This window comes from Barbus barbus, assembly GCF_936440315.1.
Source record: "Barbus barbus genome assembly, chromosome: 15".
In the NCBI taxonomy this organism is placed as follows: Eukaryota; Metazoa; Chordata; class Actinopteri; order Cypriniformes; family Cyprinidae; genus Barbus; species Barbus barbus.
Window position 1 is genome coordinate 889,153 of NC_136743.1, and position 15,451 is coordinate 904,603.

Sequence of the window (15,451 nt, forward strand, 5' to 3'; positions counted from 1 at the left end):
GTGTGTGTGTGTGTGTGTGTGTGTGTGCACCTGGTATTCATCACGTCCTGGGGACCAAATGTCCCCACAAGGATAGTAATACCAGTAAATCTTAATCTTGTGGGGACATTTTTTGGTCCCCATGAGGAAACAAGCTTATAAATCATACAGCATAAAGTTTTTTGAAAATCTAAAAATGCAGCATGTTTCCTGTGAGGGCTAAGTTTAGGTGTAGGGTTGGTGTAGGGCAATAGCACATACAGATTGTACAGTATAAAAACCATTACGCCTATGGGATGTCCCCATAAAACATGGAAACCCAACATGTGTGTGTGTGTGTGTGTGTGTGTTGCTCTCCTCACTGGTTCTTGGCCGTCTATCAGAGCTGGAGGCACTTTGTACAGATGGAACATACACTGATTTCATGCCTGTGCTTCAAGCAACACACACACACACACACACACGGTCTCTGAGGTGCATCTCTCTTTCTGCCCCCGGCTGGTGTCTCTCTGTTCCTGGAAATCACATCCGAATGTGTTTGGGGATTTTTTTTTTTGGCTAAAAGTTTGGAGAAGCTCTGAGGTTCTCGCCCACCTCTGATCTACACACTACACACTCAACTGATGCGGAGGTGTGTGTGTGTGTGTGTGTGTGTGTGTGTGTGTGTGCACGCAAAGCCTTCCCATGTTTGATTTATAGTTCATCTCTGTTGTCTCATCTCTGTCAGATTATTAGTGATTATTTAGTAGGGCCATAATATATTATTAAATTTTGTACAAATTATTTGTAACTAATTATTGTTTTAAAAAGCAATTACTAATAATCCAATTATCTTTAAATTTTTAAAAACAGTCTTGCAGATAACAAATTACTAAATAAAATATATGAAGTTTGTTAATGATTAATTGTGTTTTAGAATTAATCACACATTGGAATTAAAAAACAAACATTTTTGCCAAGACAGGTTGACTTTAATATCCATATAAAGTTATTTAACCCAGTTACTATTATATTCTTTAACTATTTATTTATTTATTTATTAGATTTTTTTTGCCAAGACAGGTTTACTTTAAATAAAGTCCATATGATGTTATTTAAACCAGTTACTATTATATATTTATAAAACTATTTATTTATTTATTTATTTTATTTATTTATTTTGTTTGTTTGTTTAACATTTTGGCCAAGGCATGTTTACTTTAATATCCCTTTAAAAATGCTTTGATCACAGAAATAAATGACAGTTTAACACATATTCACATAGAAAACAGGCTATTTGAATTGTAATATTATTTCACAATATTTTACTGTTTTTACTGTATTTTTGAGCACATAAATGCAGTCTTGATGAGTAGAAGATATTTCTTTCAAAGTAGCTGAATTGAATTTGTTTCATAACTGATGAACATTAACTCCTGTTTATTTCTGTGAAGCTGTATAAAGTACTATATAAATAAATATGACTTTCCTCAAACCTTAATAATAATAATAATAATAATGAAAAAAGCACATAAGAAAATTATTAAAAATGTCAACATTCCGAAATAAAATAAGTTTAAAAATAAAAATTAAAAAACAGTTAAAATGACAAACATACATAAGAAAATTTTAAGGATGCCTAGATTAAAAATAAATAAATAAAAAACTAAAATTAATTATTTATATATATATATATATATATATATATATATATATATATATATAATAAAATACTTTAATTATTATTATATATTATTTATTTAACACACTGAATTAAACATGAAAGTTTGAAGTAGAAAAACTGAAATAGTATTTTTCTGTTAAATGCACTCCAAACAGGGGTATTTATTTCTCTTAAATACAGATGATGCTGGATCATTAATAAATTAGTCATGACAAAAAATGATGATGTCCGATGTATTTTTTTATGAGTGCTTATAAGGTTATAGCTTAGTTTGTTTAATACCGTAGCTTGTTGGATAGTAAGTCACTCACCACAACTAACACGGTGATAAGCCTGAGTGTGAACTGATATTAGGCTAATATTGTAGATGTGTAGGGTTTTGTTCAATATGATGTCATGTGGCAGATCACGGGCTTGCTGCGGATGAAAATCTAAATAAGAGACGTCCTCAGTCCCAGACCAAACCTAAAATACTATGTGGAGAACGCAAAATAATTTAATTATAATATGACCATTTGGTGAATCTATGAACTGAATTTATACTTCATATAAGATTCTATCTTTTACATTTATCTGTCCTTACGTATACAATTTTGGCTGTATTATTTGTGACCCCTTCAAAAATTGCTCTTGTGAAATTTTATATTTATTGCCCCCCCCTAACATTAGATGAAATTTACGCCCTTGCTTTTAGTAGATAATGCTGTTTTTAGCTGTCAAAATCCCTATATTTATTTTTATCTCATGTTGTCTATTGTAAAGTGCTTTTTAAAATAGGAGAGGTCCACCCTATTTCAATAAGATACAAATTTTACATTTCTGACCTCGCCACTGCCGTGTGGGGAAGTATTTTTCAGGTTTTGGTCACTTTACATTAAAATATTATTTCTAACTGGTAAGAATTCAAATTAATCTAAGTATTTTAATTCTGAAAAACAGCTGGTAAACATAGCAAGCATCTGAAAAATAAAGAGTAGCCCCTATTAGGGATGATTCACTCAACTCACGATTCAGTTCGTGATTTTGATTTCACGACTCGATTTTCCTCAGGATTTGTTTTTTTTCTACAAAATGAGATTGAAGACATTATACAGTAAATGAGAAGGTGTCCTTTTATTCGGCTGTTGCTGCACATTTCTTTGTGAAATTGAAATATAACAAAACTAAATTGACATTTTAAAACAAACCCCAAATCAAATAAGCAAGTTACACAAATAAAAGGAATCTCTTCATATAAACAAACTAAGGCTTTGTCTGTGCTCTTTCCATTTAAAATAAGAGGCAACCACTGCATTTTAATCATCATCCAAACACAGATGCAGCGTACATGCAACATGAGCAGATTTTTATCTAAATTAGACTATACAGTAACATACAGGGTTTTACTTAAGTAATGCATTTTACTGTATTTTTCATTTTACTGTATTTTTCATGAATATCCAAATAGAACTTGGTGATGGTATATATAAAAATCCACTAAAATTGTGTGTAAAGCGTTTGTAGCACACTTTTAAGCAATGCAATTATGAAACACTTCTGACACTTTACTTTAATGTATATTCTTAGTTGGGGAAACATGTCAGACAAAGCTCAAATGGTCTGAATTTGGTGTGTACTTCTGAGCTCAAATGCAAAAAGTCACTCTGCAGGCCTTCACCAGCTCTGTGAAGAAAAACATTAGAATAAATCACTACATTGGACACCATTTGTAAGTCAAAAGCAACAAGACATGGCTATAAAACGCAACATTTATAACAAAATCTATTTGTTTTTGACCTAGAATTTACCAGGCATTGTAGGAAATCATAGATGCATTGTATACCTGGTGTACCCTGGCCAGTCGCATAGGTCCTTTCAATCATGTCAATGTGATTTTTAGTCAGAAAATCCTCCACAGATTCAGTAATCTCTTGAAGACATTTAGTGGAATCAGAGAAGAGGAGGTTTCTTCCACCCTCTGACTTGAACAGCCTGTCTGAACTGGCCTGAAACATAGGAAAAAGGATTCAAAAACGAAGACAAATTTGCAGACAAAATGCAGGAACATACTGAAGTTAAGAATCTGGGCCTGTATTCATGAAAAATCTTAGTGCTAAGAGTTCCTCCTAGTAACAACATTCTAAGAAAATTCCTCTTAAATTTAAAGGGGTCATATGATGCGATTTCAAGTTTTTCTTTCTCTTTGGAGTGTTACAAGCTGATTGTGCGTAGATAAGATCCCTGAAGTTGCAAAGACTAAAGTTTCAAAACCAAAGAGATAATCTTTATAAAAGTTAAGACTCTGCCACACCCTCCTAAAACGGCTCATTCAAACACACCCCACATCTACGTCACGGTGTGGGGAGATTTTCATAACACCACCCAAATGTATACGCAATGAAAGATGGCGTAACTATTATTCTGGCTGCAGTATTGTTGCTGCCGCCGGCGCCATGTCCTGGAGACGCTGTGTTTCGTTGTGAAAGAGAAAGTACTTTGTTTGGGCTTCCAGAGGACACAACTAGAAATCAGTGGTTAAGTTGTATTTACAACACTGTTCCAGAACAGTTCAACCCAAATATTAGAGTGTGTGCAGCGCATTTTACGGAGGACTATTTCCTGAACTTGGAAGCTACAACGCTGGCTTACACAAAGGCTGTTTCTATAAAGTGGGGCAATTCCAGTCTGGCGTTTCTGATTCACAGCCTGAAAGTACGTTTCTGCCACTGATGATTCAAGCGTGAGTTTTGAGCAGTGTAGAGTATAGTGGATTTGAAGTTGTTTTTCTGTGTTTGTCGCTTCTCCGATCACAAATGCAGACATGGTAATGTTTACGTGGCGCGATGCAATGGGACGCATAAAAACACAGTATAAGTCATTATAATCAGTAACTGTGTCCTCACTGGATGCAACAAATACTTCGTTTGTAATGGGTTTTATTGTTTTAGTCTCGTCGGCCCATGAAACGCCATCACAATACGGTGAGGGACGTAACATTTCCGTCACACACTTGAGGTATTCGGTCAATCACAATGCACTGGATAGCTGGCCAATCAGAGCACACCTCGCTTCTTAGAATGATGAGCTTTGTAAAAATCAACACGTTTCAGAAAGGCGGAGCATAGAGGAGCAACAATAAATGTACAGTATGTGGAAAATAATGTGTTTTTTAAACTTTAAACTATAAACACATTGCATTACACCAAATACACAAAATAATATTCTTTTTAGCAATGTCATATGACCCCCTTTAAAGAAAAGATCCTAGTAAAGGAAAAAATTAATTCAGAAAGCATGTTACCCCTTAAAAGAGGTCTTAAGGTCCAAAATTGTTAGGAGTACAGACGAGGACTTTTAAGAGGCTTAAGAGTTTCTTTAGCAGTGGAGAAAATGGACATGAAGGAGAAGAAATGTGTTGCACACAATGCATGACAGTGAGTTAATAAGATGCTACATTAGATCGTGCAGGGATCATGTTTGTGACCGATCTTATTAAACACATGCTAACATCTCCGACACCACACAGAAATGCCATAACACCAGAAATGGAAGTAATCACTACATTAACATATTTGGCAACTGGAAAAATGCAGCTATGCAGCAGTGATGATTTGGGTCTGTCACAATCTTCTATAAGCAAAGATCACACAAACAATTACAACACTTTCAGAACCTTATTGTGTCGCTGTTCATTTCCTATAAAATGCGTTAAGTATGACAGCATTGTAAATAAAAAATAAATAATATATATACATATATAATGTGTGTGTGTGTGTGTGTCTGTGAGTAAAACAAAAGAAAGGATGCCTGTAATTTAACTTAACAACTACCTTACTAACTATTAATAAGCATCAAAATAGGAGTTTACTGAGGGAAAGTTCGTAGTTAATAGTTAATAAGTGTTACCAAAGTCTTTTGTCTTTAGTTGCTCTCAGATTGGTCCTGAATCACTTCTAAGCTAAGACTCCTAGTTAGAATTTTTAAAGATAAATTAGGAGCTCTCTGAGAGGATTATTAGAATCTTTAAGAACATGGGCCCTGGTCTTGGAACAAGTAATGAAAGAGTGAACTGGACCAACTTGCACTATCAACATTGCAATAGATCAATTTCAGAATGTGTGAAAGAAAAAAATTAAATTGACAGGGAAATCTACATGAACTCACTTGAGCCTGCTTCAGAAGCTTCACCACATCAGCGCGAGCATCTTCCCGGGTGATCACAGCATGAGCTGGCACTTTGGCAAGGTGACATTTATAAAATTCTGTGTGTTTTACTGATTCGTTTGGTGATGCTGGACAGATCAGTTCAAAATCGTCTGACTTCAGATCTTTAGCCCAGAACTGTCCTCTACCTAAGCAGATATAGATAGAGAACGAACCATATCAGAAAAAAATATAATATTTAAAAATGTGGCACTATGAAAGTGTGAAGCTTTATTAATTAATGCAAACCACACTAACCATCCGTGTATTCCAGAACAGTAGTGTGCTTGATAAAAGCAACTTCACTAATTTTTTCAGCAAGACTCCTAAAAGAGGAGCAACATCATATTCTGCTTTAGATTATGGAGTGGAGTCAGTATAGAAATCTAAAAATCACATTTCTCTTTCAGTTACACTGTGTGGGATACAGTCCAGTACCTGAAAGCCCCATTATAGCCGTAATACATCTCGTCAGAAGAGGCTTTGCATTTGTTCTCTTCTCCAACTAGCTTCCCACTGCCTTTACACAGTTCACACATGTTTGATTGAGGATCAGCACCAGGAGCACAGCCTTTACTGAAGAAATTGTCTGAGAAATGAAGAGAAAATATTTTGTCCAACTCCAACAACTTTATGTAATCATCCATAGCAAAAAAAAAAAAAAAAACATTAAAGGGGACCTATTATGCAAAAATCACTTTTATAAGGTGTGGCTGCAGTGTGTGAAAACAACCAGCCTGTAATGGTAAAAATCCACCCACTCATTTTTTAATAATCCCAATAAAACATAAGGTGTGTTCGACTTCATGCAGCGCCATGAAAACCGATCGGCGGCTGACTTGAAGCAGTGCATGTTTGTCAGACCTGAACGGGCGGATGTGGATTTCGAGAGCAGTCGGCTCACTCAGCCAGTGTAGTTTCTCCAGAGCGACTGCAGGAGCGCTGATGACGACACAGCTGTTTCACGATTGGCCAAACTCACCACATGACAACAATGACGTGTGTTCATCCTGTTAAAAGTGTATTAACAGAATGTTGGGAACATAATGAAACAAATTATACTAGTTTTGGATAGATAGGTAATGCAAAGGCAAGAAATATAGGATTACACCAATTACAGTACAGTAATACAGTTTCAATTTCTTCCATTCCTACTTGGTTATTCCCTTTGCCAAATGTTGACCTCAATATACAGCAGGAATTGAAAGATAATTCGGCACATCTTCCAACATGGTTTATCGTCCAGAATTATTTTAAGGAACATTTTCAGAATCAGTGTTTTCATTTACAGATGGATCCAAAGATCCTGAAACAGGATTTGCAGGTGCAGCAGTATATATTCCAATGAGAGATTGTTTTATTAAGAAAAGAGTAACCAATCATTTGTCAGCATATTCAACAGAATTATTGGCAATATTACTGGCCCTGCAGTGGATAGAGGAGAATAAAATAAAGAATACTGTCATTGCATCAGATCTACTCATCACTTGAAAGTATACGATCTGGTAGGTCATTAGTTAGGATGGATATTATCAATGAGATATTCTGTAAGATGTGTAACATGAAAGTTATGGGTATTTCTACATTGGGTTCCTGCTCATGTTGGAGTGGAAGGAAATGAGAAGGTGGATATTCTGGCTAAACTCTACGAATAAAGCAAGTAGATTTTCAGGTCCCATTAAGTAAAGCAGAAGCTAAAGTACTCATAAGAACATATGCACGATCAGTATGGCAGGTATATTGGGATGATAATGAAACAGGTAGACATTTATACAACATACAAAAACAAGTTGGTGCAGGGAGAAGGGAGAGCAGGAATCGAAGCGAAGGAAGTATCATAACTCTGATGAGAATAGGCCATACAGGACTCAACAGTACACTATATAAAATTGTAAAACACCCAACTGGGGAATGCATACACTGTAGCCAACAAGAAACAGTTGAGCATGTACAACTTCATTGTAGGAAATATAACAATGAGAGATGTCACCTTATTCAATCATTGAAGAAAGTAAAACATCGTGACTTTACTTTATCAGGTCTATTAAGGGAAACAGCTAGTATGGTGTATGATGATATTATTAAATTTGTGAAAGTAAATTATATAACAGAATATAGGGTTTTGATTGGTTTTCAGTTTATTTATTATGTTTATTTTCTAGTTTGTTTATTTGTTTTGCTTGGTTTTTATATTGATTTATATTTTGTATACAAGCAAATATCTTGATCCATACTCCATTCCAGTTGGTGGCAGTAATGCACCAATAAGATAGGTTGCCAGCCGCCAATAAACACCAAAGAAGAAGAAGAAGAAGAATGACGTGTGTTTACTTTTACTTTACTTTTACTTTTGTCATTTAGCAGACGCTTTTGTCCAAAGTGACTTACAAATAAGAAAAAGTAACTAAAACTAAATGTTACAACTCTATAAATAGTATATACCCACATATTTAAGAAAAGCATGTTTCTAACATCTTCAAATCCAATACAGCTCACAAATCTGGGGGGCAAAGTCAGGTTTGCAGGAGCTCTTAAAACCTTTTTTTTTTTTAAAGCAGTTCATGTTCAGAACTAACTGGAAAGATACAGTTTATATTATGACTTAAGTAGTCTCCTTTAATTATCTTTTTTTCCTTTGCATTTTTTTACTATTTGAGCTCTACTGAAGACGCTTTTGCCACCTAGTCGCTAATAATAATAATCCACGTGCTTTTGCTATGAATTGCAGTGCTGACTTGCGAATATAGAGGATAACAAAGAAACTCTCGTTGCTATGCACAGCTATGCAAGGAGAACTCTAAACACTGAATTGGATGCAGTTGTTGGACAGGCTGAGTTCACGCTTTTACCTGATACACCTGAACCAAAAGCTGCGAAAGAAAAGTAAACCGAGTTCCGACAGTGCTTCAGTGAGTGATACCATGCTAATGAGATTCATGCAGAGAATGGAGGCCATGCACAAAGAAACTTTGCGCCGAATTCAAGGAGTTGAAAAAAACGGTACTTGAAAACTCAAACCCTATTAAACAGATAATCAGCTCCCTCGAATTACACTGTGAACAGGTGAAGCATTTGAATGATAAAACTGAGGAACTGGAAAAGAAAATCATAAGATTGGAGAAAGACAACGTCGAACTTCGTGATAAGTATAATGATCTGGATGCGTACAAGAGAAGATGGGATCTTCGCATCTCTTCACCCCTCTTCAGCCAGGTCTCCCCGAGCATCGCTGCAGATCTGCCCCGTGGAGTTGACGTCACTCATAGGCTGAGACCTCGTTCTGCTGCGGAAAGATCTCTGGTCGCATAATTGTCTTATTTTCGTCACGGTCCCAGCAGGTTGGTTTGGAGAGATGCCAAAACATCTGTCCTTCTCAGGGAAAAGAAGATCAAGATCTTCGAGGATCTTTCGCAGAAAGACAAGGATGCAAGATCTCTCCTGTGGCCGACGGTAGAGAAGGCGAGACGGGAAGGAAAGAGAGCTGGCTTTCACGGTCCATTTGCTGTGATTGAGGATAAAAGAGTGACCGCTAAAGATGTAGCCAACACTTAACATGTTGGCAATGCTTATTCAACTAGCAACTGTGTCCTCAAAGTGATTAGCTTGATAAGTGAAAGATTTTTTTTTTATATATATATATACTTTTACTTATGAGTTGTTTTTTATCTCTTTATTTATTTATTTTATAATTTATATATTTTTCTTTATTTATTTTTATACTTATATTTTTTTTTATTGTGAATTATTTACTTTACTTTGGGCTCTTAAATCTTTACTTGAAAGCTGAAGTTTAAGCGTAGTCTTTGTTATTCTCTGAACTTAAATCTGAACACCTTATTCCCGGTTGAGCTGTTGTTGTTGTTGCTCTTTTTGGAGGATAGTGATTGAACGAGTGTACTCTTTTGATTCACTCAAACTTTGTTCTTTTCTTTTCTATATTGTTCATGGTTCATGTCATTGTCTTTAATATCCTTTAATGCCAGGGGCCTCAGGGATAGTGTCAAACGAAAAGCTCTTTTTTTGTTTGCTAAAAAACACAAATCAGATTTCTGTTTTCTTCAGGAATCTCATTCGACTATTGATGATTACAAATGGTGGAAATCTCAGTGAGGTAACGATATTTGGAGTTCACATGGCAGCCGAACACTCATAAGTCATTTTCATTTATAATTTCACTTAACCAACAAACTGTAATTCTCTGAAATATATATGGGTACAATAATTCTTTGGATAATTAATTTTTTTTTTTACAAATTAGATGACAGCTTACATATTGGTCTAATGAATTTCCTAATGCATTTTTAATTCTAGGAGGAGACTTTAGTGTGTCATTTAATAATTCTTTGGACAGATATCCTCCAAAAAGGACCGCTTGTTCTAGACCTGCACTATTAGACCTAATAGACAAGTTTGAATTGGTGGACATTTGGAGAGAGATTCCTTAACAATTTAGAGTTTACTTGGGCCAATAAAAGTGGTTCAAGACAATCTCGTATTGATTATTGGCTCATATCAAAATGTATGTTAAATTTTGATCTGAATGTCGGCATACAATGTATCTCATTGACCGACCACAAAACTATCTTTATTAATACCCCTTTAATGGCAGATTATGTAACAGGCCAATGCAGAGCTTCTTTGTGGAAACTTAACAGTTCACTGTTAGAATTACCAGATGTAAAGGATCAAATTAAAGAATTAATTGCTAGCTATTGGAAAACAGCCACAATTAAAAAAAATTTGGTACCAATTAGGAGCTTTTTAAGTTTGAGACAGGTGCTTATTTAAGAAAAATTGGAACACTTTTAGCCAAAACAAGAAGGGTTCTTGAAGACAACCTAATCATGAAATTATCTCATAATTTTGATTGCATGTCTCTAGAGGAAAAATCTGAAATTGCACATTTGCAAATTAAATTGGATGAATTGTACTTATCAAAGGCTAGGGGTGCTTATATAAGATCCAGGAAAAAAATGTCTCGAAGAGGGAGAACTCAATTCCGCATATTTCTTTAAACTAGAAAAGCATAATTTTACCCTCTCAACAATTCAACAACTTTGTGTTGATGGCAAAATTGTTAAAGATCCAAAGGAAAAAGCAAACTACAGTGCCAATTTGTATAAGAATCTTTATAGTCCATGGTATTCAGAGCAGACAACTTCCTCATTTCTAGACTCGGTTAATTATGTTAAGGTTATATCTGAAAGTGATAGATTTTTTCTGTGATAGCATTGTTACTCTTGAGGAAGTACAAAGAGCAATTAAGAGTTTGAAAAACAATAAGTCCCCAGGGTGTGATGAACTTAGAGCTGAGCTGTACAAATTATTTGCTGATGAACTTACTCCCTTTATAACTCAGGTTTTTAGAGAAAGTATTGAAAAAGAGGCTTTACCTCTTACATTGATGCAAGGTATCATAACTTTAATTCCTAAACCTAAGAAAGATCTTACCAATTTAGACAACTGGCGACCCATCACACTCCTTAACAATGACTATAAAAAATATTTGCTAAAAGACTTAAAGATTGTTTGAATACTGTTATAGATGAGACTCGACATATAATTAATAATATTAGATTTGTTTTAGACTTATTGGATTATAGTGATTTGCTGGAACATAATAGTTTTATTCTTTTCCTGGATTTTTATAAAGCTTTTGATTCAGTTGAACATAAATGTATAGTTAAATCAGTGGAAAATTTTTGGTTTTGGTGAATATTTTTGTAAGGCGGTAAGAACTCTATATTCTCTATACTCTATAGCAGTCCTAACTGTCTGTTGTAGTCTTCTGATGTCTGTTTTGGTAGCTGAACCAAACCAAACAGTTATAGAAGAACATAGGACAGACTCAATGATGGCAGAGTAGAACTGTTTCAGCAGCTCCTGAGGCAGGTTGAACTTCCTTAGCTGGCGGAGGAAATACAGCCTCTGCTGGGCCTTTTTCACAATAGAGTCAGTGTGATTGTCCCACTTCAGGTCCTGAGAGATGGTGGTTCCCAGGAATCTGAATGACTCCACTGCAGTCACAGTGCTGTTCATGATGGTGAGTGGGGGGAGAGCAGGGGGGGTTTCTCCTGAAGTCCACTATCATCTCCACAGTTTTGAGCGTGTTCAGCTCCAGGTTGTTAAGACTGCACCAGACAGCCAGCTGCTCAACTTCCTGTCTGTAAGCAGACTCGTCACCGTCCTTGATGAGGCCTATGACTGTAGTGTCGTCCGGAAACTTCAGGAGCTTGACAGAGGGGTCCTTTGATGTGCAATCATTCGTGGAGAGGGAGAAGACCAGTGGGGAGAGAAAGCAATCCTGAGGGGCGCCAGTGCTGATGGTGAGAGTCCTGGATGTGAGTTTGCCCAGCCTCATTAGCTGCTGCCTGTCTGTCAGGAAGCTGGTGATCCACTGACAGATGGAGGAGGGCACAGAGAGCTGTCTCAGTTTGTCTGAGAGTAGGTCAGGTATGATGGTATTGAAGGCCGAGCTGAAGTCCACAAATAAGATCCTTGCATAATTCCCAGGTTTGTCTTGTTGCAGGATGTAATGCAGTCCCATATTGACAGCATCATCCACAGACCTGTTTGCTCTGTAGGGAAACTGAAGAGGATCCAGCAAGGGTCTAGTGATGTCCTTCAGGTAGGCCAGGACCAGTCTCTCAAGTGACTTCATGACCACAGACGTGAGTGCGACAGGTCTGTAGTCATTAAGTCCAGTGATTTTGGGCTTTTTGGGGATGGGAATGATGGTGGAGCGTTTGAAGCAGCAGGGAACTTCACACAGCTCCAGAGATCTGTTGAAGATCTGTGTAAAGATGAGGGTCAATTGGTCAGCACAGACTTTTAGACAGGCAAGTGAAATACCGTCTGGTCCTGAAGCTTTCCTAGATTTCTGTTTTCTGAAGACCCGGTTCACATCCTCTACACAGACTTTAAACGCAGGTAGAATGGTGGGGGAGGGAGTAAGGGGGGTTGCAGGGGGGGAAGGTGAATGTGTGCAGATCAGAGCGGGTGCTGGGTGTCAGTCTGGCCTTTTCAAATCTGCAGTAAAACACATTGAGATCGTCAGCCAGTTGTTGATTCTCCACAGACTGTGGGGGTGGTGTCTTGTACATGGTGATGTTCCTCAGACCAGTCCATACTGTCCAGCTCACTCTCTCTTTGTACTGTTGCCCTCTGACCGGCGCTACAGGTCACTGAGCACCAGAACAGCCAGACACAAGAACAGTTTTCCCCCCAGGCCGTATCCCATCTGAACAACACATAACATACCCTGGTACTGTACATCTGTAAATAACTCATCAAACCTTCATCTGTACATAGGACACATGCACAGTCACAGTTCTGTCTATGGTCATGTCTCTTTTCTGTATATTTTTATTCTTTATTACTATTGTTATTCTTAATTATTGTCTATTCTCTTCATTATTAGTGTTCTTTATCACCTTAATTATATGTTGTCTGTGCTATGTTTGTATTTCTGTACTGGAAGCTCCTAATACCAAGACAAACTCCTTGTGTGTGCAAACACACTTGGCAATAAAGCTCTTTCTGATAGATTAATAAAGCTCTTCTCCTAGATTTTACTTGTCACGTGGTATTAGGCAAGGGTGTCCATTATCCCCTTATTTATTTATACTAGTTTCCCAGATATTCTTATATCCCGCTTCTTATATTTCTAACAGTGGTCTTCATGGTATCTCTATTGCTGACAAACAGATACTCATCAGTCAGCTGGCTGATGATACCACTCTTTTTTTTTGCAAAATGCTAATCAAGTTCCTTTAGCATTAAAGTATATCCAGCAGTTCTCCAAAGCATCAGGCCTGTTCTTGAACCTCTCAAAGTGTGAACTGATGTCCATCAAAGAATGTGATTTGTCAGAAATTTGTAATATTCAAATCAAAGATCAAATATCTTATTTAGGTGTTATTATAACAAAAAATGAATTAGAAAGATTCTCCTTAAATTTTAATCCATTAATTGAGAGTGCTCAGAAAAAAACTGAATATGTGGCTCCAGCGTGATGATCTCTCATTGAAGGGAAGAATCTTACTAGCCAAAGCTGAAGGTTTGTCAAGGTTAACATATGCTGCTTTACTCACCTGATTCTATACTGCACATTGTTGTCAATAAACCATCTCTGTGTGCCGAGTATACTTTCGTAACACAAACAGTCTCTCATAACTAGCAATTTCTCCCTAGGTGCATGTCACCATAGGAGAAAAATACTGCAGAGATACACTGTCAGCGCCAATGAGGCATTACAAGTGTTGTGTGTAGGGATGCAGCAATGAACATAGGAGCTCCATAGACTCCCACCAGTGGTTAAGTTTCATTTTCGGAGGAAATGTACCAAAAGAAATTTGATAAAGTCATGCCAATCATTTTACACAGGATTGCCTCACAAACGAGGGTCATTTCAACGCTGGATTTTCGCAAAGTCAGATGCTGAAAGAGGGATCAATATCAATGATTCGTGCGCGAACATCAGATCCAGACAAAGTAAGCACTTCATATTTTGTTTTCAAATTGCCTTTCTGAAAGAGCTTCTTGGCACTCTGTAATGATAATGTTGCTAAAGCTATGCCTGTTTTCACTGATGCTGCCTTCACGTGCGATCGCAAATAGGAATGTGGTAGTTAAAAAATGTATATGAAAACAGAATATGAGTCAATCGCTTGAGAGTTTCAGACAGTTCCAATGTGTGAGATTGTTTGTTGTTGTCGGAGCGTTAGCTCTTAAAGCGCCGCCCTCTTCTGAAAATGGGGCCCGGGAGCACCAGCTCATTTGCATTTAAAGGGACAACCACAAAAACAGCGCATTTTGGCTCATACCCTAAAATTGGCTACTTAAACAAGGTATAAAAAAATTATCTGTGGGGTATTTTAAGCTAAAACTTCACATACACACTCTGGGGACATCAGAGATTTATTTTACATCTTGTAAAATGGGGCATAACAGGTCCCCTTTAACAAACAGTGAGTGCATTTTTCGTAATACTCACATAGGTTACAGCCAGTTGTATTGCCGCATATGACTGATAATGGGACATTCCAGCCAGCATCGGTGTTCTGGCCAGTGTGGGAGGAATTTCTTCCTTGCAGGGAATTCCAGGTTACACCTGAGCCCTTATTCACCATGGCCACAGTATAGACCTCTGTGCACATCAAAGAAAGGTCCATTTATACAAAGAACGTCTCTGTTACATATGTAACCCTCGTTCCTTGAAGTAGGGAACGGAGACGTCACGAAAACGAAATTGGGATCTCGCCAGAGAGACCTATCCACTTTCAAGTGTAACTAAATGAGCCAATGGACATTGGCATGTGGTAATTCGCATCCAGCTGCCGCTGATCACAGCGTGAGTTAATTAATTAAAAAGTAAATTAATCACTGCATTAATTCATGCTTTCGCTGAGGAGCCATGACGGTGACCCGGCCGCTCAGCGGTGGTACAGCAACTGTGGCGTCAGGACGTGACGTCTCCGTTCCCTCCTTCAGGGAATGATGATTACATGCGTAACTGAAACATTCCCTATCAGTTGGTCACTCTCAACATCACGTCGGAGATAGACCGACAAAATTGGGATCCCTACCAAAGCGCCACAGGAGCTGTCCCTTCCAGCACCCTGTGTA

At 37.2% G+C, this 15,451-nt stretch overlaps 1 protein-coding gene across 2 annotated transcripts in view; it reads right to left on the minus strand.

The window, feature by feature from the left end:
* Positions 1-2,734: 2,734 nt before the first annotated feature.
* The window catches only part of LOC306881004 (serotransferrin-1-like), a 48,508-nt gene continuing 35,791 nt past the window's right edge, over positions 2,735-15,451 (minus strand). Inside the window, exons 12-17 of one of the 2 annotated variants that reach the window (XM_079434806.1) lie at positions 14,820-14,972; positions 6,263-6,413; positions 6,083-6,150; positions 5,786-5,973; positions 3,465-3,627; positions 2,735-3,304 (exon numbers count right to left, since the gene is read on the minus strand). In XM_079434806.1, the coding sequence (XP_079290932.1) occupies positions 3,267-3,304; positions 3,465-3,627; positions 5,786-5,973; positions 6,083-6,150; positions 6,263-6,413; positions 14,820-14,972 (761 nt within the window). In that variant the 3' untranslated portion in view covers positions 2,735-3,266. The remainder of the gene's footprint in view (positions 3,305-3,464; positions 3,628-5,785; positions 5,974-6,082; positions 6,151-6,262; positions 6,414-14,819; positions 14,973-15,451) is intronic. The other variant, XM_079434807.1, reaches the window with a different exon arrangement.